Raw genomic sequence first — 24,661 nt, forward strand, 5'->3', positions numbered from 1 at the left:
CAAACAAAGTAAAAAAAAAACTAATACTTTTGCAATATAAAGTATTGTAATTAAAAGGCTGAATTTTAGTCACATCTGTTTAACATCTGTCCTGTCTCAGAGATGGTACAGTACAGTTAACACAAGTCATATTCAAGAGTTAGAAAAAACATAGAGCCGAAAACCTCTCCGCTCTGTGTTGAAAGTGACGGACTGGTGTCGCTTGTGTGTTTGTGTGTGTGTGTGTGTGTGTGTGTGTGTGTGTGTGTGTGTGTGTGTGTGTGTGTGTGTGTGTGTGTGTGTGTGTGTGTGTGTGTGTGTGTGTGTGTGTGTGTGTGTGTGTTAGAGGGGGAACTTTACATCCAAGCTGCTTCATTCCACAGAAACAGAAGATAAGCTTCGTAGCTAGGAATCACCTCAGCATGAACAAAACTTACTTTCTATTACCTCATCACATAACTTGTCACAGTAAAATGAAACTCGTCAATCAGCATGCTCAACTGAAAGGGATGAAAGTAGCACCGAAGTAACACCAAAATCATTTTTCTCTCTAATGATCATTACACATGACAGCAAATACCTTTGGATATGCATACACTTTGAAAATAGAGGTCCCTGATTTCTGTAAAGTTGGAGAAACAGGCTTGTTAGCGGAAGATACCATTTTATGAACCTGGATTAAACATCTGGCTGTCAGCTGCCTCAGCAATGACAACCGAGGTGTCCATGAGCAAGGCGCTCACCTCCATACTTTACAGGATTGTTGTTGTGTAAATAAATCAAACTAATACCTTTAAAAAGTAGTTTTTTCTGATTGGTTTACAGATGTCTGTAAACATGATCAGGACACCTCAAAGTTCCAATAAACAGTTTATACCAGTTAACGCTCACCATTGAAACAAACCTAGCCATAAGCTGAAGAGACATCAAAAGTACTTATTAAATTAAAAATGTATTAAAATGACTGGCGCCCTAGGTACCTAGTGGTCTGAAACCCATAACATAATGACAATGTCACTGGTTTGATTGCAACTAGGTGTCTGTATTGCATTCTCTCGCCATGTTTTCTCTGCTGTCAACTATCAAATGAAGACAGAGAACACAGCTAGGGTTGCAAGTAACAATTATTATCAATGAATCTGTTATTTTGTATTCATTTATAAATCATTTAGCCATCAGAAGTTACCAGAATTCAAAATATTTATTTAAATATACAAATGAAACAAATGAAAATCAGCTACATAAATCAGCACATTTGAGAAGCGGGAGCCAGCAAATATTTAGCATATTGCTTATCGCTATAAAAATTAATACATTTTCTTGTCAAATGAATTAACTGACTAATCGTTTCAGCAATGATGAAAGGCATGCATAATCCTGGTATATAAAATAACTGATTTACAGAATACAAAAATAAAACAAATTTTATATATTAAAAAGGGAGAAAGCATCACTTGATATGACAGTGATGTAACTGATGCACGTGTAGGCAACCTTATGGACATTAGAAGTTAATTTTCTTTGTGTCTGGAAGTGATTTATATAAACATTTTATTTCTTTGTTTTCCTTAGAGATGGATGAGAGTGTCTGCTTTAATGCTGGCACTTATGGTATAACGTAGGACACATTGGGTGGATAGTACCTAGCATCCCACCAACACACACTCTTGGCCCCTCATTCACCCATCTGTATATTCACACTGATTTATGCTTAAATGTATCTCTATTGTGTCAAATGAGATGAGCTTGTGCGTGAAGCAAATTAGATCCATAACTCTCCAGTGATCTCAGATGAGGTGGTTTGTTTTCTATAAAGAACATTTGTCCACCCGGGCTCTCTCCTATCCACCCCCTTCTCCGTTTCCCCAATAGCAACATCTAGTTTTGGGGTCACTGCCTCCGCTAACCTGGCAGCGCACAGCAGAGCCTGAATTGCAAAGGTTAATGGTATTGTCTGTCGGCAGAGGAACAAGCCGCTATGCCTCAGCGCTCAAAGGAGAAAGTGAGCACATTAATGCTAATCAGTTAGCACTCTTTAGCATAATTTAGCCATCCTCCTTTGTGATTTATGATATTTTTAGTGAAATTGTCAGGTTGAGAGGGGTACGTGCAACGTTTATTCAAATTCAGGGACTACTTTTTTTGTATTTGCATGAAGAGCTGGTTGTTTGAAGATGAGTTTCAATCGTGCCAAAAAAACACACAGTTGCACAGTTTGTAACTAGAAAGCGATGGAATATTTCTTTAGAAATAAAAGGAGATGTTTGTTATTACCTAAATTTGAATAATTATCATTTATACCGGTTAAAAAAAAGATTTTAGAAGATCTCTTTATTAAGATTTCTTGTGTCTCCTCTGTCTCCTTTACCTGTCCTAAACCTCCACAATTTAATGGGTTATACTTCAATCTTTGCATCCCTAACTGAAGTGACTATCCTTGAGTTACTCAATTTTGATTTGTCTCCATATTTGCTGTTAAAGCACTTATCTCTGTGGTCTTTCTGCACTATCCAGAGAGCTGACGTTTCTCATTGACTTTCTGTTAGTTTCTGAAGCTCTTTTCTCTGTCATAACAACAACATAATAATAATCTAGTGAAAGTGGACTTTACATATTTTTAAGAATTATTTAATTTAAACTAATTTTATTATTATGGCAATTTTCGCCTACAACATTTTTTGTTGTTTTGCTCTAGAATAGCCTAATGTTGGTTTCATTCAAGTGTTGTGCCTGATACACAGCGATACGTTTATAATAAAGTTTTTGTACCAGTTACTTGACATTTTACAATTACAGTAGATGGTTTGCAGAAGATTTAGGTTAGTAGTTTTTTTTTCCTCTGCCAACCTCTTTGAAACTGTTATTGTAAATGTCATTAAAATAAAACTTTTAATCATCAAGCTAATCGTAACAATGGTGATTGTCATAATATAGTCATCTAGGTCTTGAGCTTTTCCCACAAGGAAACACTGTGGTCTTTATCAGTGTTAGGCCATCTACCTCCTCCTCCTCCTCTTCTCTCCTGTGCACTCAGTGGTGCTTGGCTGTCATGCAGGTGTATGATGATAATATAAGGGTGGTGTAGAGCTTCCAGACAGGAGATGGTGCCAGATAAGGAGACAGGCCCTCTCAGGGAGGTTAGGAAGCCCCCCCAGGAGTCAGCAAGTTAGCCAGTGAGTTTGGAGGAAGGAGTACATATATATTGTTTTTATTATAACTTATTCCATAATTTTCCTATAGGGCACACTTAGAAGTTATTCTTACTTTTAATTACATTACTGGCGTTACTGAGTTGTTGTTAATTTCATGTAGCTAATAATGACTTTCAGTCCACAACCCACAACTTAAACTCTATCCATTCACCTCTGCCAAAATTGGAAATTGACATTTGTTTACCTATTGCTTAGTGCCATGAAAATGCATTTCGAAACCTGACCTGGCTGTGTAATTTGTCGTCAAGTCTAAGTTATCATGAGGTCATCTATAATTCTGACAGAGTTGCATGTGTAGAAAGCCTCTTTGAATGTATTTCAATGGAGAAACAAAAAAACTGTATCCTATAGATGTGGTATGCTGTCAGATGCACTGTTTTGGCCTTTACCACTAACTCTGCTGATACTCTTTGTGTAACAGTACACAAAAATGTATGGTTGAATTTGGATATGGCGGTCATTGTTCAGTATGATTTTAGTACAGTGGGAGAAACGTAAGAACACTAAACAGTGGCTCACAGGCCATTCATGGTGTAAAAATGAAGCCAATCAATCAATTGTATAAGGTCGAGAGTTAATCTAAAAGAAAACAAAAGGTAATATGTCAACAACATTGCATTCACAAACCAACATTATTGTGGAGCACAAGCACTGAAAGGATGTCATGTGTAAATAGTATTGTAGCATATCTGAAGTGATGAACACTCCCAGGAAACAGTGTTTTGCTTTAGCCTTTGGCCGCTTGAACACAGAAGAGAAAGTGGTAGTAATAGACTCACTTTAGAGGTATTTCAGCAGATAATGTTACCGGACATGGTTGATGTTGCTATAATTTACTGAAAAAAAACCCATGACCCACCCAAATCGTAGATAGAGAGATATAAACCTTTTCTATAAGCACGACAAAACAAAACTTGCCTTTTTGTGAGCAACTTTTACCAAGCCAGTTTTGTTTGGTGCTGTATGTGTCCTGCAAACCGTAAGCTTAGTGCACTTTCAAGACTCCAGTCCAATCTCTATTGTATTTTTCACAGCCTAATACAAGAGCTGAGTGTAGCTTAAATAACAGTTTATAAAGCTGTCGGAGAATTGATGGTGTGGACAATACGGATGACATATTACAGGCTGACAGAAATCAAATTCCATAAAAGTGAAATTGAAAACCCTCTGTGAGGCGGCCTTGCTGCTGAGTAGACAGCTCGTTTTAAAGTTTTCAGAGGACTGGAGAAAGCCAGCACTGCGTGTTGCAGCTCATTTTTAGAGCAAGACATGGACGTGTGAATTCGAACACTACTTATTTTCTGTCATATATTATTTTATCTCTATATTTCTTCCTGGCAGATTAGGTTGTTAAAGTGTTGCCTGTAAATATCTGATGGCTGATTTGGAGAATTGTACAGTCAAGCATTATGTGAAGGGGGTCAAAGAACAAAGGTGTTTATATTGCATTGTACATTTTCAAACCCTAACCCTATTTTAGAGCTGAAAAAGTTCGAAAATGGATCGACCGAAAATGGATTGGCATAGTGTAATTTTTAAAGCAAAAATGGCAAACATTTTCTATTTTCAGTTTCACAAATGCAAATATTTGCTGCTTTTCTGTCATATATATTATTAAATTGAATATTTTTTGCCCAGGCTCCACTAACGCCAACAAAAACAAACTGGCCAACCTGCAACACCAAACATAACAAACTTCACAATAACAAAGTCTTCCAGCGTTCCAACCAATAACTGACAAGAAGGATTTGGGGGGGGTTAGTGCGCGGAAGCACGGAAGGGAGGGAGAGGGAACGGGACGGGATGAGGAGGAGGGGCGAGCTTGCCTCGTTTTGTTTGAAAATACTTCGAACGTCAACAAGAAGTGGCGTCACCCAACATCGCTTAGAGCACCTTTAAATGCTTTTTAATTCATTTAATTAATTGGTTGACTAAAAACGAAGAAAATAATTGTTAGTTGCAGCTCTATTCTAGTCTTAAAGTACCCAAACATAGAATCACCAAAACCCAACAAGGGTGGATTTAGCAAGGTCTCCAGGAATGTGATGATTAGGATGTTGTCTATGAAATACAGCACATTAAGGGAATTGTTTCTCCTTTGTGTGTAAAATTATTTATTGGTGTTTTCTGTGAAGCAGATGCCCCATGGTGATGGCCGCGTGTCTAGCCACAACATGTCTTCTCAGTACCGCATGCATTCCTACTACCCAGCAGCCACCTACTTGAGTCAGGGCCTGGGCTCCACCACCTGTGTGCCACCCCTCTTCAGCATCGACGACAACAACAACAACAACAATAACAACAACTGCTCTGAGACAATGGCAGCCTGTGAGTAATTCACAAATTTACTCACTGCCACCCACACACACACACACACACACACACACACACACACACACACACACACACACACACACACACACACACACACACACACACACACACACACAGTTTTCAGGCCCCATAAAGTTTTACCCAGACTTTATCAACAGTGCGGTTATGTAGATTCAAGGGAGGATTGCCCTCAAGTCAAGAGTGCCATAAAATGTATAAGATAAAATTAGTCTAAAGTGAAGGTTTTTTTCAAACTTTTACTATGCTTTGACTATACTTTTTTACTTTACTTCAAATACAGAACTGCGTATGTGCTGTAGGTCTGACTCAAGTTCAAGTCATGTGTTGCATCAACTTTCAAAGTGAGAATTTCTGAAGGAAGAAAAGCTACAAAGTTAGATTGCTTGTATCTTATGTTATATTTTCTGTTTAAATGATGACAGAAACCATATATAATTTACAGGCATCAATGGAAGTTAAAAACACACATCTTTTGACTATAAATTGCAGTGTCACAGAAAAAGTAATACATTTTAAAACAACCACAAAACTGTCAAAGAGTTTCTTTTCGTCACATTTAAAGATTAAGTAGAACTGATCTCTGATAACGCAGCAGTAGATTTCTGGCACTCCACGCCTCCAATCTCAGATGGGAATCTCAGTTGAGCATGGCTTCCTGGATTTTCTGTCTTTCCCAGTAGCTGTAATGCATAATGCTTCTATTTTTGCTAAGTATTTATGTAACTTTGCAAGGAATGCATGTAAGTGTACGATGAGAGTGATATAATCCAGCACAGTGTAGTGTGAGAGAAAGGAGGATACTGGGCTGATTGGCATACCTGTTCAAACTAAACATGATGGGGATTTAAAATCTTGAATGTGTTTTTCTTTGTGCACCATTTTTGTTTTAGTGCACTTCAGGATGAAGGATGAATACATTTTAAATTGCAATTCAGTGAGACATTTTCTCTCCATCTTTGGTGCATTCACAGGTTTCAAAGGTGTTTTGCGAGTACAGATTGCAAATGGTGGCATTCTGTTTCACAAATGATTGTCACTCACAAATTGCAGATACTCTTGTAGTAGTAGTTTGTTGTTATAGAGGGGTATAGTCTAGGCTTGCAAGTACTGTGTGGCATTTGCTGTGATAAGTGAAACAAACCCTGGGCACTTGCTTTGTCTGTTGGTTTATTTTAAATCATTGACAATAAACTTTAAGACCAATGCAGACTACATCTACAAAAAGGCAAGGCAGGAAGTTACTGCTTACACCAACTATTCTGTTCTCACTGTTTACTCAATGTAAAGGAACCAATTAAGCCTAATTATTTAACCTTTGGACAGTCTGGGGTTGTTAAATTGATGTTGTTTTAGTGCTCTATTTATGAAAGATGACATTTAGAGATTCCAGTTTATGATTTACTTTCTGTATTTACCTTTTGAAGGTGTAGGCTAATGTTTAAAACATATTTTAAGAATACTATACTCCATTCCACAATTGTCCTAGTCTCGCTTTGCCAGACCTTCCTCCACAGTGCTGCAAAGGAGTGTCTGGCTAGTCCACACAGCATTCCGGGATGGGAGAAAAACGTGCTCTGGTTAGTTGGCATTTCTTTAAAACAATCACAATCGTCTTGGGCAGCGCTAAGCACCAAGGAGAGCCACGGCACCGCTGCAAAATAGCCTCAGGGAGGAACTTCTTTTGGTGGAACGTGTGTACGTTCAAAAGTTGTTTTAGTCGTGCAACATAAAACTCAGATTGGACAGATAGTCTAGCTAGCTGTCTGGATTTACCCTGCAGAGATCTGAGGTGCAGTTAACCATAGTCCTCAGAAATCATCCAGAGTTTAAAACTCCAACACAATAAAGCGGTAGGGTAATGGACATCCGGCCGAAAATAGTGAAATCTGGAGGAATTTCCAGTGGCTACAGAGCAATCCCGGAAGTGGAACGTCGTGGACATAGACATTACAATTTCAATTGTCCTAATTGTTGTTGTCCTCTGATTGGCTAATTTACAAAGCATATATGCATATTCAAATGAAATGCTGTTGATGAATATATTAGCACCAAGCAAGTCACTCTGCTGTTTTTCGAGTTGCCCTCAGATGCACCTGTCACACATCAGGTGTGCAGAGATAGTTTTCAGTTACATGAAGCCCTAATTGTGCAAAACTTATACAGCCTATGGTAAAATCAATCTTTTTCTTCTTGTAATTACCAACTCTTTCTGGTGTTACACTAGTTTGTCATGAATGGGTTGTGATTGACAGAAGGCAGTCCTGTTAGTTATAACATGCCTCCTTTTGTTTGGAATTGAATGGGAGTAAAACAAGCCTAAAGGTTTAATAAACCTGATTTATTATCTTTAATGATAAACAATAAATCACAATCAAAATACAGCAGTTTGATTAGTGATCTTACCACCCAGCACCCCAGCACAAAGTATTTTCTGTGTAGCCATCTGTGTGGGACTAGAACAAAAAGATAATTTATTTTCAGGACTTAAAAGATGAAGTTGATTTGTTAAACAACAGTGGTTTTGTAGATTATCACTCATTTATAAAGGACATAGAGGAAGAGCGTCATTAGCACAACGTCAACATCCTTCTTATAGTAAAGTAGACTGCTGTAAACACCAGCATCCCAAACCTAAAGACCCACGCATCTCCCCTCGTACCTGTATTTGTTTATTACTTTCACCTGTTCGTTTCCTGTGAGGGTCCCACGTCAGCCTCCTGCCGTGATTCTCCATGCTCCATTACAAGATAACAACACTCTCAGCGGGTGGTCCCACATTTGGTGTCGACTTAACACCAGAGAAACAAACTGCTTAAATCTGTGTTTTTTTTTACAACCATTCTGACCCCTTAAAAACGAGCACTATATACTTGCAACACACAAAGGTTTTCTGTATGTTTTAATTAAACAGTGATTTTCTCTTTTTAACCTAAATATATATCCTTTTTTAATATGTTGAAAAATCAAAGCTGATTGTATATGACAGGACAGGGATGAAGAGTATTTTGAACATCTGAAATTAACCAAGTCTCAGTTATATATATTCTAGAACAGGTCAAAAATATTAGACCAATACGAATCTCACATTGTACACTCAAAGAAGTTTCTTTGTTGATTTTGCACCTATTACAAAATTGAGACACTGAGAGAGAAAAATTGTTCAACATTACGTTTTGAATAAGGCACCCTAGTATGTATTACCTTTGAACTATTAAATATTGCCTAATGTTTACAGAACATGTACGGATTCAGGCTAATGGCGACTACCACATCTTTTTTGGCAATCATTTTGAATGCTTTTTTTAGACATAGAGGTGTAAATCGATCCTGTATTTCATAAGAAAAGGGCAAATATTTCAGCCACAGTAGAGAAAAGTAGAAAAAAGTATTATTTTGCAGTAGAAATATGGGGGAGCTGAAGGATAGCATTCCTATAAAAAGATTTGGACTTAGTCAAAAGACTTGTCAAAGAGTCAGTCAGTCCAAACATTGGGTGCCCACTTGGTACAACCACAGCCAAATCCAGTGTGTGGGTGTGTGTCTTATCTAAACAGGAGGCTTCCACTGACTGAATGAATCAGAGCCTCTGTGTCTACAGTTGTTGTGTGTGAAAAATGTTGGAGGCTAGTCCTTTCCCTTGTCTGTACAGTTGTCTCTGTGCAAGGGACTGTGTCCTTGATGTTGTTCCAAGGCTAATTCATATCTTATCAGCTGCGTTAAAATAACTGTAGGGTTATAAGCATGTTGTTCTTGTGAGCATCAGATAATTAACTTTTTATCTTACGTAATGTGGCTACAAAAAGGCACTGTAGCTTTTCTACTTTTTATTTTGGTACTACTGAGTTATTGAATTACTTGCTGAATTACTGTATTTCACATTGATTTAGCTGGTCTTATCCAGAGTTACATGGAGTTTATTTTTTCCAATTAAAGCTGAAACAATTAGTTAAGTAATTAATTGAAGTCAAGCAACAGAAAATTAATTTGTTTTGTCATTTTACCCAGAAATTACCAAACATTCTTTTTTTTCTTTATTGTTGTTGTTGTTCTTTTTCTTTTCTTTTTTTTTTTAAAGATAAATTAAATATGTTATTTTCTCAATTAAGTCTACAATGTGTAAAAAATAAATAAATGAAATTGTCCCTCAAAAGTTCCTAGAGCAGTAGAAGTATCAAAGAACACGAAATTTGCAAATATTCACATTTGAGAAACTGGAACCATTTATGTTTTGGCACTTATGCTTAAAAAAAATACTTTCACGATTTATCGATTATCCTTCTAAATATTCTGTTGATCGATGAATCAGCTAAATGCCTCAGCACTATTTTGGACTGTTGGTCGGATAAAAACATGTAATTTAAGGACGTCGTCTTGGGTTTGGACATTTTCACTTATTTTCGGACCATTTTCGGACTTTTTTGAGGCTAAATGACTAATCAGTTAATTCACAGAATAATGAGTAGGTTGATTGATAATGTAAAGTTGCAGTCCAATTTCCCAACTCCCTAAACCAGCTAAAGTAAGAAAGGCACGCTAATATACAGAATAGTGTCCTGGTTATTGATTTAATTTGACATTTGCTTCAGCACATCAAAATTTAGCCACATCTGCTTTTAATCTTTAAACTGTTTTACTTCGAGCGAACATTTCGTGAACCTCCAGATCATCCATGAGGAGGAAATAGCTGTGAGCTCTGAGCCTACCTGCCCTCCCCTTCTACCTGGCTGACAAACAGCGCCTCGCCAGATTTATCTCCCTCCCAGGATAGGGCTAATCAGTTGGCCAAATACAGAGATCCAAATAACCTTCAAGAGTGCCACGCTGTCCTTTCCCCTCCTCACCTCCTTCTCCTCCTCTTCCTCCCCCCTCTCGGCCCTCCCCCTCCGCAGGCCCCGCTGTCTCCGCAAAATTGCCTTCTGGAGTTAGTGAGCGGGAACAGTTAAGATTTACAAACAATGATGAAGCTTGTCATGCGTCTTTCTCCATCCGTCACGGCGGGCCGGGCGGAGCTGTGGGTAGAACCATCCTGGTGTTCTTCATAAAAGCCAGCTCTCTGTGAAATACGCCCCCGGCCGGCCTGTTTACTGCCCCGCGCTCGTCAGCAGCCCCGCTGCCGTAAATCGCCGAGCGGGAGGTGACAGAGCAGTCTATCACACTCCCACCCCACCTCGCTGCCCTCCCAACATCCCCCTCCTCTCCCCTCCATATATACACACACAAAGACACACACACTGTTTCTCCACAAACACCCGCTCCACTTCCTCACAAGGAGGCTCAGATGAGCTGCCCCAAAAGAGTTATGGCTGTTTCAGTCTTACAGGAGACAGCTTCAGGCCGAGTCTGTCTGTGTTTATGTTCTTTCTTTTTTTGTCCTTGTCTAGACTTTTTTCAAAATTCAAAACTGCTCAAAGTTTGTCAGCACAGCAACTTTCCTTTTACGTACTTCTTACTTTTTTTTTTTTTTTTTTTAAGAAAACAAGATTTATACTAATGTCAGACCTCAAAATCGAGCGCCGCTGTGCTGGCTATACGTTTGTCTGTTTTGTTATATTGGTGTCAGCATGGAGCGTACAGTAATTTAAATGCAAATCAGATTGTTGAGGTATTGCAGATGTTAATCCTGCTAATCGATAGACCTGTGTGAGCCCATTAAGTTAGAAATCCATTACTATCTTTCTAGATGATATTCTATTGATTTTTCTTGCTTAAATCTATACTGTACTGTACACCAAAGTGAGTTACTGCGTATAAAGTTTGTCGTTTCAGGTTCTCCGCCTCCTCTGAAATAAAAGGAGTAAAAAAACGACAGAGAGATTGGCGTCAGTAAGTTTCTTTGTTTCGTGTGTAAAATGGGATTTACCTGCTTTCAGATCAGATTACTTAAAACTCATACCCACATACTCTCTTACACACCAATAAACAGTAAAGGAAGTCCCTTCAAACACATATACCCACACACACACACACACACACACACACACACACACACACACACACACACACACACACACACACACACACACACACACACACACACACACACACACACACACACACACACACACTTCGAGGCTAGACTCATTCTGGAGATGTCAAAAAGGCCTCTCACTCTTTTGGATTTATTAAACCCGAAACAAATCGGTACTTCTAACCCAAGAGGTGACCTTTTCAAAGGAAGTGCTGTTTCATGTCACCTCAGTACATGCCCTCTGTGTTGTTTTGCTACCTGAGGAAAGCAAAGGCTAGAAGGTGTCTCTATTAGTTTGTGATGAAATGTTTTAATCTTGACAATTAATAGTTTTTTTGTAAAGTTTTTTACTACTTACATCATTAAGTTGTAGTACCTCACGTATCCCATTAAGACTGGGCTAAAGTTGGTCTGTTCAACATAATTTCAAAATAAAGTTCGGACCGTCTTCAACATATTCATTTGAATTCTGATTCAAACAATGATAATATGTTGCCCAGTCATTGAAAACAATTTAACTTTTCAACCAAATTTAGGCAGGTTTTAACCTAAATCCTAATCCTGAACAAAACTGTGTTCACTGGGATTGGTTGCATGGCATTTTCTGGTTCTTGCATGAACTCGGTGTGTTTGTGCATGTTGCTTTAATGTTTTAATGTGATTTGCACCTACGATACCAAGACACATCCCTCGTGTGTGTAAACATACTTGGCAATAAAGCTTTTCTGATTCTGATTCTGATTCTGAATATATTTTTACTATTAGTATTTTTGAGATTGCTCTAATGAAATTTCTGCTCAGTGTTGACGTTGGACAGGAAAGATGGAACACAAGGGAACCTGTGCAGTTAACCCCTGGAACTCCCCCTTTACATTAGAGGTTTATAAAACTGTATTCATAATTAATAAATCAATTTTCTTTTGATTTTATCACTGTGCATCCATTAAAATATTCCTGCTGGTTTGTACATTTGGTAAATTACAAAATGTCTCTTTTTAATGAGAAAGATGAGACAATGTGGCAATAAACAGACTGCACAGTTTAAGTTTTTAGTACTTGATATCCCTTTTCTCAAATAAAGTTCAGTAAACACTACACACATGAAAATGTATCAAGATGTTGCAGTTTGAAAGGAACGGTGTTGCTACATTATAAACTCTTAGAGATTTCTCCGGTAGGTTAAATCTCAGAAAATATTCAAATTTCTTTGTAGTTTTTTCAGAAAATGACTTGAAGTAAAGACTTGGTTCAATCTGTAAGTAAGAGCCAGCAGCAGAGAAAGTGACTCTGCTGGGGCCCTGTCAGGCCCCGGAGGGCCTTATTGAATGTGTGGCTGATTGAGTGTCTCTCCTGGTTCTTGGTTACAGTGGAAAAGTAGTGTGCCTGTCAGATTGTCTTCCCCACCCTGCTGTGCTGCTAAGTGCCCTGCTAGCCTCTGGGGCCTGTGGATGGGCTAAATACCAGTGTAATTGTCTGCTTAGGGCACAAGCACCGTTGTAATGTGTTGTACAACACCACCATTAACACAGGCCTGGGGCTGTAGAGACATTAAATGGCCGGGACTGTGTAGTTTATGTCCTCTTCCCCTTACTCTCTTTTTCTCTCTCTCTCTCACTTACACACTAACACACATACTGTCCAGCTTTGAGGGACCTGAAGGGAAATGAAACGTGATTCTATTGACTTCTGTTTTATCTTATGCCGTCTTTTGTATATAACCATCAAAGGTAGTGTGATTTATTTCTGTCTGATGTCCTGTGTCTGCATATGTAGGTATATTTGTTTCTGTTAATGCATTATGTGCAGAGTTAAGTACTGATTGTTTCTTAAGTTATTATACCTCTTGAGATATTTGCTTGACAAAATATATATTTTAATGACGCTAACTTTCTCTTTTTATTGTCCAGGCACTACAGTATAATCCAGATAAGAGAAGATTTGAAAGAAATTCTGATATTTCTTTATCTAGGTTGCCTTTTATTCTACTGTGCCATCACAAAATATAAAAGCAGCAGTGTTATATTTGTGGACTTTTTTGCCCTCCGCAGGTTGCCCTAAACATCTAATTAGTTAAGCGTTTTGGGGTTACAGTCAAGACCTGCATACACTAAGGTGAAACCTACTGAAATTTGGTCTTCATATCATTTAATATATATTGTAACTTACATGTGTCAATGTGTAGTGATAATATTCCCCTAAGAAGATGGTAGAATCAATGTTAAAGAAAAGGCAGTGCTCTTTTTAATTAGGATACAATGTGCATTTATAATAAAGCAAATCACAGCATTTCTAATTCCTGACCTCCGTTATGGGAAGTACGATAACTGATCTCATCTAACTGTATGTGTCATTTGCTGATTTCCAGGTTTTTCTTCCTCCCTGACCCTCAACAAAAGTGTAAAAAATGAGTAATATCCTTAACTGAAGGGGTTTCATGGGTTTTCTCCTTCAATTTAGACAAATGTCTGTCCAAACTAATATAACATTTCAATTCCTAACATTTGAGAACATGTTTATCGCATAGGGTGTGTATGTAAATGTAATCTGCATGTAAAATACTTACTTATACACTCGCGTCTCTACACAAATAAAGTTGATGTTGTTTTGCTGATATCTTTGTACAAAACAGACTTGGTTAGTTACGGTGCTTTCCTACCTAATCATGCTCTTGCAGTCACTTTCCCTATGTTGTTCTTAGCAGCAGCGGCGGTGGCTCAGCGTGGATTGACGAATGGTGTCGCCTTGGCAGCTCTCTGAAACAGTTGAACGACTTGGATAAACATATATGGCAGCTTTAGCACCCGCGGGAGGTGTCCTTCTTTTCATAGCAATATATTTCACTCTTCCTGTGTCCTTTACTTTGGCATTTTTCTTACCCTGTCGACTCACAATTAATCTCTTGTTTAAACCATAATGATAGAAAAGTCCCGCAAATATTGATCGGGTCGCCTCAACTCATTATTGCATATCCATAACTTTTCAACGGATCACGTCAAAAAGCCGAACGATAGACTGACAGGCCATTTTGTGAGTTGATGGGGCACAGTAGCCGAGATGGAGATTTAGCATAGGGACGAGGGCTGTGTCACGCCTCTCGGCAGTCATCTTCATCGGGGACAGATTGGTTAACAATGCAGGAGCAAAGGTTCCTCTCTGCTTTATTAGCCTTTGACCCCAACACTGATGCCTTCTGTCAGCCTGCATCGGCCCTCCTCTCTCTTCAGCTCTACAGCAAACCAATAATGACCATTTAAGTGTTTTCTGACCTCCCATAATGGCTGCATAACAGACTGCATCCATTTGAACAATAGTCACAACAGCTCTTCATTTGTGAGATGAAAGAATGAGAAATATGTGGAAGATTTAACTTGCACACACATGAACTTGAATAGTCCTTATTCATGATAATGCAAAACCTATTATTTGACTCTTTATTTAGTTCTCTGATGAAGGTGTTTGATGTGGCTTGAAATTAGAAGTAGCTCAGGTTTCACTACCAGGCTTACTGTAAGAGCAGTGGTCACAGTCTCCTGTGGGCACTCGTAGCATTTGCTTTACCAGCACCAGCAATATTTCAGAAGCCTTAACTCGTAAGTGAAAATGCATTTGGTTGGTTTTAGTAAAACCAAATGAGATTTTTCTTAAGAAGGAAAGTTACTTTACACAGCAACTGAAAATGTTGCTGATGATCATTTAATGTGACACAGATTAGATGAAATTATGAAATGTCCAGCCTTGTCTGCTTAAAATTATGTTTATACAAAAAAAGATTTATGGAATTATGCCCAAATTAAATTGTAATCCACGCTAGTGGCGAGGCTGTAGGGATGGCACTGGTGGTCGGTCCACCATTTTATTCCAAACTGAAATATCTCAACAACTATTCAATGGATTACCAGGAAATTCTATACAGACTGCTTTTTTCCTCCAACACTGCCAGCAAGTTAACATTTTCACTAATCCAGTGAACTAGCTCAACATCTGGATTGCCACAAGATTGTGGAACCGAAATTCATGGTGCCCAGTAGATGAAGCCTTGATTGATATTTGTAGTTCAGGGTGAAATATCTCCACAACTGTTGGGCGGATTACTGCTTATTTTGGTGCAGACTTTCATGGTTTTTGGAAACAATGGATACCTTATCTTTTAGGCATTGCAGTGACTTCCTTTGTCATCAGACATCGGTTTCATCATAAATGTTTTGCAGAATTAGGAGTCATTCAAAAAAAGTCAGATATGAGCAGTGATTTGAAACTGAGGGTGAAGGTCTGCGTTGTGAACATCAGCTGAGGGGCATGAGCCTCCACTGTTCAGTGCTCAGAATTTAAAGCCTGTCTGCTCTTTGACTGAGCTTTCTGGGCCATTAAGTCGTGCTGCTGGCCTGATGATGAGGAGCCAGACGCCTATATCGTTTCTAGAGAGGAGAGCGTCCATCTCTACAAGGGTCGTCCTCAGTTGGACACCCATGGGACCCTGTCAAACTGGCCAGGGCTGATTTCTTTAGACACAGCTCGTATCATTTTAATGGGAGACATTTAATCCCAGGCCAACCTTGTCATGTGACAAGCAACTCTTCATTTCTAAGATTGAATTTTTGTTCCCATGATGATAGCCTCCACTAAGTGCTCTTGTCCCTCACAGCACTGACAAATTCACACAGGTGATTGCTTTTTTGGTAACTTGCAGGTTGTGCATTGAATATTGTCACACTGAGCAATTTCTAGACTGTAAGACATGGTTGAATGCTCTGGAAAGGCTAAATGGACCTTTAGTTTAGATTATTTTGTCAAACTTTCATACTTGATGTCACATTGTGTTCAAAATCACCTTGTGGTTTAACTACAATAACATGCAGCTAGCTCTGTAGCAAGTGTGTAAATATATTGAATTTATCATTAATGTCCTTATTAACGTACATGAAATTACTGTTTCATACATCTCTCAACTTCTTTTAAAACTTAACTGCAAAAACCATTTCTTTATGGACCTGGCTTTGTGTATGGGGGTATTTGTCATGTTGAAACAGGAAAAGGGCCTTCACCAAACTGTTACTACGAAGTTGGAAGCACACTGCTGTTTAACATATCACTGTATGCTGGTGGTAGCATTAAGATTTATATTAATTTGAACAAAAAGGCGGAGTCCAAATATTGAACAGCCTCACTTCAAAAGTGCGCAAAAAAATGGATGTTTCCATGTATTATATTTAAGATCAAATACATAATCAGTCATTATAGTCATTGTCAGAGCAAAAAGTTCAGTACAGTAACTCAAATCATAGTTAATGCAGAAATGTGGGTGTGTGGGTGTGTGCGTACGTGCGTGCATGCATGCGTGTGTGCGCGCACGCCTGTGTGTGTTTACTTAAGTGTTATCTACCCCTATGACCCTTGTGTACGGTGGATGAGTGTAGAGTATGAAACCCACAGAGAGAGCTTATCCCCGCTTCATCAGACTGAATTACCATCTCCTCTCACATCTGGGCTTTTGTTCCCCTCTTTGGCAGCAGCAGAAATGATTGCACCTTCATTCACTCCCTCCCTCCTTCTCTTAACAGGACAAGTGGGAGGTTAAAAAAAGCTTCCTTTTGTTATTCCACACAAAGACTGTTTAATAGTTTGGAAATCTTATATAGAGCGCTGAGTGACTGGGAAAAGGTCAAAAGTTCATTCAGCAGAATAAACTCTCTTTCAACATCACCAGCAGGTAAAGTTGGTCTTGTAACAAGCAACTTTTTGGACACAGCCTGAACCTGAAAATAGACTGTATTACACAAGAGCTTCTCTTTTCATGGTGTTCACAAGGAGATAATTATTACCCCTCACAACTGTAACATACAGTGTCAGAATTGTACTATAACAGCTGAAAACTCATATTCAAATTGTGGGACTGGAGTTGGCAGTTGTTAGGTGTCTAAAGACCTTTAAAACAAACTTCAACATGTTGGTGAAGTTGGTGCCAAAAACTCAACAACTTCATATTACGAGTGACAAAGGTTTTGTTCCCAAAAGCATTGCTGTGATACTATGGTTTTAGGTGTCATTGGCAGTGGTAGAAAGTAACTTTTTACTGTACTTAAGTACAATTTGAGGTACTTAACCTAAGTATTTCTATTTTTTTTTACTTTCTACTTCACTAGATTTCAGTGGGAAAGAATGTACTTTTTTTTTGTATTTAACAGCTCAATTTAAGATTTTACATTTTTTACACAAAAACGTGGTCAGCTTCTAAAATGCAGTTAGTCAAAGCTGGTCTAGTTTGGCCACATTGTCTTGTCTCAGATGTCTATGAGTTGTTGACAGGACTTTTCCCCTCTAAACTCTTCAGATGGTTTCATTAAAATAATTGTTTGAATCCCAAAGAGATCAAATTCAATATTTCACTAAAAGTATATTAGAGAAAAAAACGTACTTTACATTCATCAGGTGGCCAGAAACACAACTCCAAATAAATTATGTTTCTCTGTAACTGCTGGATGTGTAAATTGGCAACTGTTAGCTAACTTACTACTTAAAAGATTATGGGCCCTATTTTAACGATCTGAAACGCAAGTATCAAACGCAAAACGCAAGTAGCTTTGTGGGCGGATCTCAGGCGCTCTTGCTATTATGCCGGTGGGATAAATGACTCTTGCGCCCGACGCAAATCTAAAATGGGTTGGTCTGAAGTAGCTAGGTGTGGTTTGGGCGTAACGTGAAAATAACCAATCAGAGCGTCATCTCACTTTCCCTTTAAGAGCAGGCCCGCTTGTTCCGAGGTGGATTGCTATTATGACGGCGGATTTGCCTGGCGCACGCCAGCGGGAGCTGTCTGGGATGCGGCAAAGTAATAAATGCCCGTCTTGAGCGCATCGCCACTCCCGGACCAGATTCCGCTGGAGTGTCCAATCCCACCGTAGTTCAACATCACGTCTCCTTAAGTCCTCTAATTTTTCCTCATTTATGTCATCAACACATCCATGATTCATGGAAATGTTGTGTAAAACACAACAAACCACAAAGAATGCGGCAACTTTTTGAGGGCTGTACTGTAAAGTGCCTCCTGACCTATCCAAACACCTGAAGCGCATTTTCAGTAATATTTTTCTTTGTAATTATGTATGGTTTGCAAAAATGGGAACTGCTGCATGTAGATGAGAGAAGCAAAGTGTATGCGCGTTGTGCACACGCTACTATGGCCAAGCATGCGCCCCTAAAATAGCATCTGAATAAGGCGCTACTGACTTTAGACTAGCGCCACTGACTTTAGACTAGGTTTTTCCTGGTCAGTGGCGGAATTGTTTTCTGAAACTGCAAAATAGCACCAGTGAACATTTGCGCCGGAACACGCCTCCTCTTTTCGCTGAACCGCCCCCTGGAGCGCAAATACATTCCCTAATTTACCGACGTGCGTCTGTGGAGGGAAAAGTCCGCTGTGCGTCTGGTGCAAAATAGGAATGATACATGCGTCGGTGTACAAAGGCAATTGCGCTGAGTGCAAGATAGGGCCCTATATGTCAATCTTGTGTTCACAACTTGTGAAAAATGACTTTACTAGTCGATTAATTAATTTACCTATTGGCCCAAACAAGCAATTCAAGGCATCACTTTAAGATCTGAAAACTCAGTTTTCTGAAATTTTTTGGACCATTCAATGAATCTATTGCTCAAACAAATAATAATAATTAAAAAAAATTGAATTGGCAATCAAATAATGTTTTAAATGGTGGCTGGGTTGGATCAGTGGGTAGAGCAGGCGCACGTATACTGAGAGGTTTATTCCTCGACGTAGAGGTCCAGGGTTCCAATCTGACCTGTGATGATTTCCTGCATGTCTTCCTCCTTTCTCACCTAGCTGTCCTATCAAATAAAGGCGGAAAAACCCAAAAAATAAATAACGTTTTAAATGTTCAATTGGCTGCAGCCTTAGTGTCATTCTCGACGGCTAATTGAGAACAAGTCTTTCTGGTGTGTCAGCAACATTAATCTGTATTTAACAGGAGAGCAGAGGACAGTTGGATGCAGTGGAGAACATGTGTACAAGCAGTGTCATGATTTAACATCTCTAGTGAAACTAACACGTCCAGTTGCTTTCAGCCTTTAATTACACATCATAGATTTCCTGCTGATGAACAGGCAGAGAATTAACAGGGAACGGGGCTAATTCATAGCTGCTGCTCTCCTCCACCCACATGCTATTATTGCTGTACAAGTAGACCGCTGAGAGCAGGCTGCACTTAGCTACACAAACATTAGTATTAACGATTGGGCTGCCAGTTTGAAATTGGTGACAAACTGCAGACGGGCAAAAATTGGAGTCCGAAACCAATCAGGAAGTTAATGAGGAGAAAAATTACTCCTCTTTTCCCCTCCCACCACTGCTGAGGAGTAGAGAGAGGGAGATGGTGAGGGATGAGAAAGCACGAGGGAGGCAAATCGAGAAGTCAGAGGATTCTGGGAAACACTGGACATCAGCTCTTGTTTATGTTAATTTTATACTGATCATTAGGTTATTCTGACTTATATTTGTGAAAGTCCAACATAATCATGAAAATGTAAAAGGCATGTACATTTTTTTCTTTTTTTTTTCTTTGACTGTAGCACATTTAAAAAAAAGTTGTATTATCTGTCAATGTTGATTGTATAATATCTTTGAAAAAGAGAATATTATATATTTTTTTGTTTTTATTATTTTGTGAGATAATGCCCCTAAATGTTTCTAATGATCAAGGCTGATCTAATGAGAACTGAACTAAATATTGTTTTCAAAATCGATCAGTCTGCCGATCATTTTCTTGATTCATTGATCAATCTTTTGGTCTATTAAATATCAGAAAACAGTGAAAAAATGTCCTTCACAATTTCTCAAAGCCCAAGGTGATGTCTTCAAATATGTTGTCTTGTTGACCAACAGTCCAAACCCCAAAGAGATTTAAGGCTGAATCTCATTTCTAGGTCTTACCCCTTCCCCTTACCCCTACCCTTTCGTCTTACCCCTAGCCCTTGTCCCTCGAAACCGATTGGTAAGGGGTAGGGGTGAAAACATACCCCTATGAAATGAGACACCACTTGGTTACGTCATCATACATACTGTTTGCAATAACTATTTCTATACACACTGCATGGTGTGTTGTATATCTGTCTCAGTTATCACTGTTTTGAATGTCATTGATGTTCAGAAACACTTTATTTAACAAAAAGCTGTCTTTATTACCCAATAAAATAAAAATTACAACTATTAGAACCATAACTTACATGTCACACACACATATAAAAAAGGCACTCAAATGTATAAAACAAAAAAAAGACACACAATACCACAAACAAACAAAAAAACTACAGCTATTCTGAAATTCCAGACCACAGTCTGATGCCTGTAGCAAACTAGCGATTTTTAAAAACGTTTCAATTAAGAACATGGTTGCAAATATATATGTATAGGACTGTGTAGAGCACAAAACCAGACTTTCTTAATTTTTAAATCAATTCTTTAAGCCGAAAATACTTACGTTCATGGTTCTCTCTGGTCGATCTGGTCGCCATTGTTGCCGGTTGCGCAGTGTATTCTGGGTACCCCTTGTTTTCAAGTAAGCTTGCGACTTTGCTTAAAACTAAGGGGTGTCTACCCCTTCCCCTTAGCCCTCCCCATCGATCAAAACGAGAATTGGGATAGCCCTTTATTTTACAATGATATGAAACAAAGGAAAACCAGCAAATATTAAAATTTAAGAAGCTGAAACCAATAAATTCTTGGCATTTTGGCTTAATAAGGTTACTAGCTTAAAACTTTTTGGGTACTGATTACAATTAGTTTGTAGCAAAAGTACAGAAAGCTAGCATCAGATGTTCAAAGTGTGGCTGCTTGTGTTTAGACAATATATAACATTTCAGAACTTTGGCTTTTTTTTGTTAAAGGGAAATATGATTTTTCATAAAAACATGCTTTTATTCTTTTGTCCTAGGAATGTTCCAAAATTAGCACCATTTACCAGCCAAATGCTGGTAAAATATGCAAGTGGCTGGTAGATTTGCTTTACTCACCAGCCAAAAAACAATGGTGATCTATTGAGTGGCTGGTCAAATTTGAACATTCACTAGCCATATGGTTGGTGGACAAAAAAGATAATTTTGGACCCGGTCCTTAGGTATTGTTTTGGTATTGATACGGAATATTGTATCATATTGCAATAGTATAGAAAAATGTCAAATAATACGTGAATATTAAAACCATTCATTGACAAATAATTAATAGATTAAACAATTTATCATTTACCCTAAAACATATCAGAAATACTGGAAAACAGAGCTGAACAGTCAGTTGATTTATTGACAATCCACAGGAAATTAATTGCAATTATTTTAATCAATTAACATTTTGAAAGCTAAAATACCACATTGTTAGTTCCAACTTCTCAAACGATAGGATTTGCTGCTTTTCTGTTTAATGTGATTTGAGTTTTTGATTTTTAAACTGTCTTTGAGTTTTAAACTGTTTGTCAGACAAAACAAGTAATTAAGTGACAAGATGTTACCTTGAAAATGTAGTTATTTTCACGATTTTCTGACATTATTTTTTGATTAATTGAGATATTGATAACATCAAAAATCATTAGTTGCAGCCCTACTAGAAAAATACCCATCATCAGTTCCCAGAGCAACATGAGACGTCTTACTGTCTCTTGGTGGATTACAAGAGGACATAATGGGACATTACATGCATTATCATGTACATTATCATCAAGCATTTTTAATTAACCATATACAGTAATATACCTGTACTTGAGACTGTACATACATATACATACATACATACCCTACATACATACCTATCCATATGCAACTCACCAAGAAGCAATGTGAAATGGAGCAACTTATGATCCTTACAATTAAGACAACTTAAATTGTTTGTCTGACCAAATACTTTCTCATTTAAGATGCTAGAACCAGTGAATGTTTGTTATTTTTACTTAATAAATTACTTAAAAGAGAAACCATTTATCAAAATTGTTGCCTAATCAATCAGTTGACCCAATTGTTTCAGCACAACACCAAAACGAATTCTAAGTTGTCTATTAAGTACGTCAAAGTCAGTTTCTTCACAGATAAATATCCTGTTATATGGCTTGATCAAGGTTATAAATGAGGCTAAAACAAAACCGTTGAAGGTTCGCAAGAGTTATTAAACGTTAGTAACATTTAAACGCCTGTTCAAACAGCATGATGTCTCTTGTCATTGTCCTCACAGTGTTATTAGAGTGCTATAAGAGTGTGCACTTGCTGCAGACGAGTGTTGAAATGGGTGGATGCACAGACAGTAGCTCTCATGTTAAATGTAAAAGTTTGTTTTGTGTTCAGTGCCTTCCCTTTTTGCTGACTGATTCAATTTGCTATATATCCTGAAGAATCGTTTGACCGTGCAGCCATATTTATATCAGGTGAATACAGAGAGGATCATTTATTCTGCAGCGCTGATGATACGACTTTCCTCTGTCTCACTATAGTATTTCTCTTCTCCTTTTTATTTACTCACCTTACAGTGCAAAGACATTTTTTATTTTATGTGTGCTGCTGTGCTGTCTACCTACCCAAGGCAATATGAGTTTATCATATTAATGCCTTTGAGGAGTATCCAAGAAAAAAGATTTGTTGCTCAATGGCTGAAAGAAAAGTGAGAGATTTGAGGTTTATTTACTTTTCAATTATATAAACATAGTGGAACAACAATTCAATGCTTTTTTGCCATAATTCTGACAAGTAAATATTATCATAGATGTGGTATTTTACCACTTTAACACATTTTGTAATGGCCCGGTTTGAGGAGATGTCGGTAAGGATGTTGATCTCACATTGGGGACTAGTACCCATTTTAGGTGTGTGATACAACGTATCTGTCAGTATCAACACCAGTTGCAGCATGGGGTATTATGGGTTTTATGAGATCATGATGGAAACAAGATGACCAGAAGTTCCTGACGTGCATGATAAATTGCATTTTCTATTGCTTACTGTCTGTAAATTCGATAAAATATGCACTACATTTGGATGGAAAACTGTCTACTGAGACAGGCAAGACGCAATGAATCATACAAATCGGGATAGGCACTCTTCAGAGAGTCTCTCCTCGAAGACATTCATGTTATTGTACTTGGTTGTTTACATTAAATTGACAATAGTTGCCTACTTTTACATCTCCACACACACACACACCTGTTCAATTGTGTGAGGTGGCCCTGACTATTGGATTGTCTGTCAGCTAGCGTCCTCAGTGGCTCTCTGATCAGGACTGTCTTGTCTGTCTCATCCCTGCAGCCTTCTCCCCCAGCAGCATCACCACTGGTCACGACTCCACCATGACCTGCAGGTCCATCAGCTCCCTGGTTAACTCCGATGTCAGTGCTGAGTGCGAGGTCGGCAGCGAGACGCCAAACTTCACCATCGACTCCATCATCGATGGTGACGCCACCAAATAAAAGAAGCTAAGGATAACTTTACACAACAAAAGCATTTACGAGATCAGTTGATTAAAGTTACTGCAGTTACTGTTTGCTGCAGGTTTCTCTGTTTCTGTCCAGGAGGCACGATAACGTATTTTCCACACCGTAGTTGAGAATACAGGTTGTCTTCGTATTTTAGCTAATTTTTAGCTGTTAAATGTTTTATTGAAGCCAGTTCACCAGCATAGAAAGTGCTCGGAAAGTAAAACAATGTACACGTTTACAAATAACATGCAATTACTTGAGAAGCATTCTCCAGAAGATAAAGATAACCAAACATACATTGAATAAGTCTCTTGATTATCAGTAATCAAGATTGGACCAAATTATTCAAACTAGACGGTTGTACACTAGTTTTTCCTCTTCGGAATTAGGCTGTTTGGATGAACCCTTTATAAAGGCGACTAAACGTAGAGTAAATAAGTGACGTGTTGTGTTTTTGTAAAATTGTACCCTTGTTTTTCCTTTTCGGAAAGCAACTGTTAATGCAAAGTGAAGTATTTTTTTTATTATCCAAAAGATAAAGTGACGCAACATGCTGAATAATGGTATTCAAATCCTTTTCTAGCATGCAGTAAAATTGACCAGTGCAGTTTTGACACGGTATGGTATTAGTGGACGATCTTTTGACAATCAGAATACAGGCTTAGTGTTTGCAATCACCGTTACTTTAC

The 24,661-nt window shown here is 38.3% G+C and overlaps 1 protein-coding gene across 2 annotated transcripts in view; it reads left to right on the forward strand.

The window, feature by feature from the left end:
• Positions 1 to 24,661, forward strand: part of dmrt1 (doublesex and mab-3 related transcription factor 1) — a 32,162-nt gene that overhangs the window by 5,405 nt on the left and 2,096 nt on the right. Inside the window, exons 4-5 of one of the 2 annotated variants that reach the window (XM_039804489.1) lie at positions 5,327 to 5,519; positions 23,803 to 24,661. The exon at positions 23,803 to 24,661 is cut by the window's right edge and continues 2,096 nt beyond it. In XM_039804489.1, coding sequence (XP_039660423.1) covers positions 5,327 to 5,519; positions 23,803 to 23,963 — 354 coding nt within the window. In that variant the 3' untranslated portion in view covers positions 23,964 to 24,661. The remainder of the gene's footprint in view (positions 1 to 5,326; positions 5,520 to 23,802) is intronic. The other variant, XM_039804490.1, reaches the window with a different exon arrangement.

This window comes from Perca fluviatilis, chromosome 6 (genome assembly GCF_010015445.1).
Source record: "Perca fluviatilis chromosome 6, GENO_Pfluv_1.0, whole genome shotgun sequence".
NCBI lineage: Eukaryota > Metazoa > Chordata > Actinopteri > Perciformes > Percidae > Perca > Perca fluviatilis.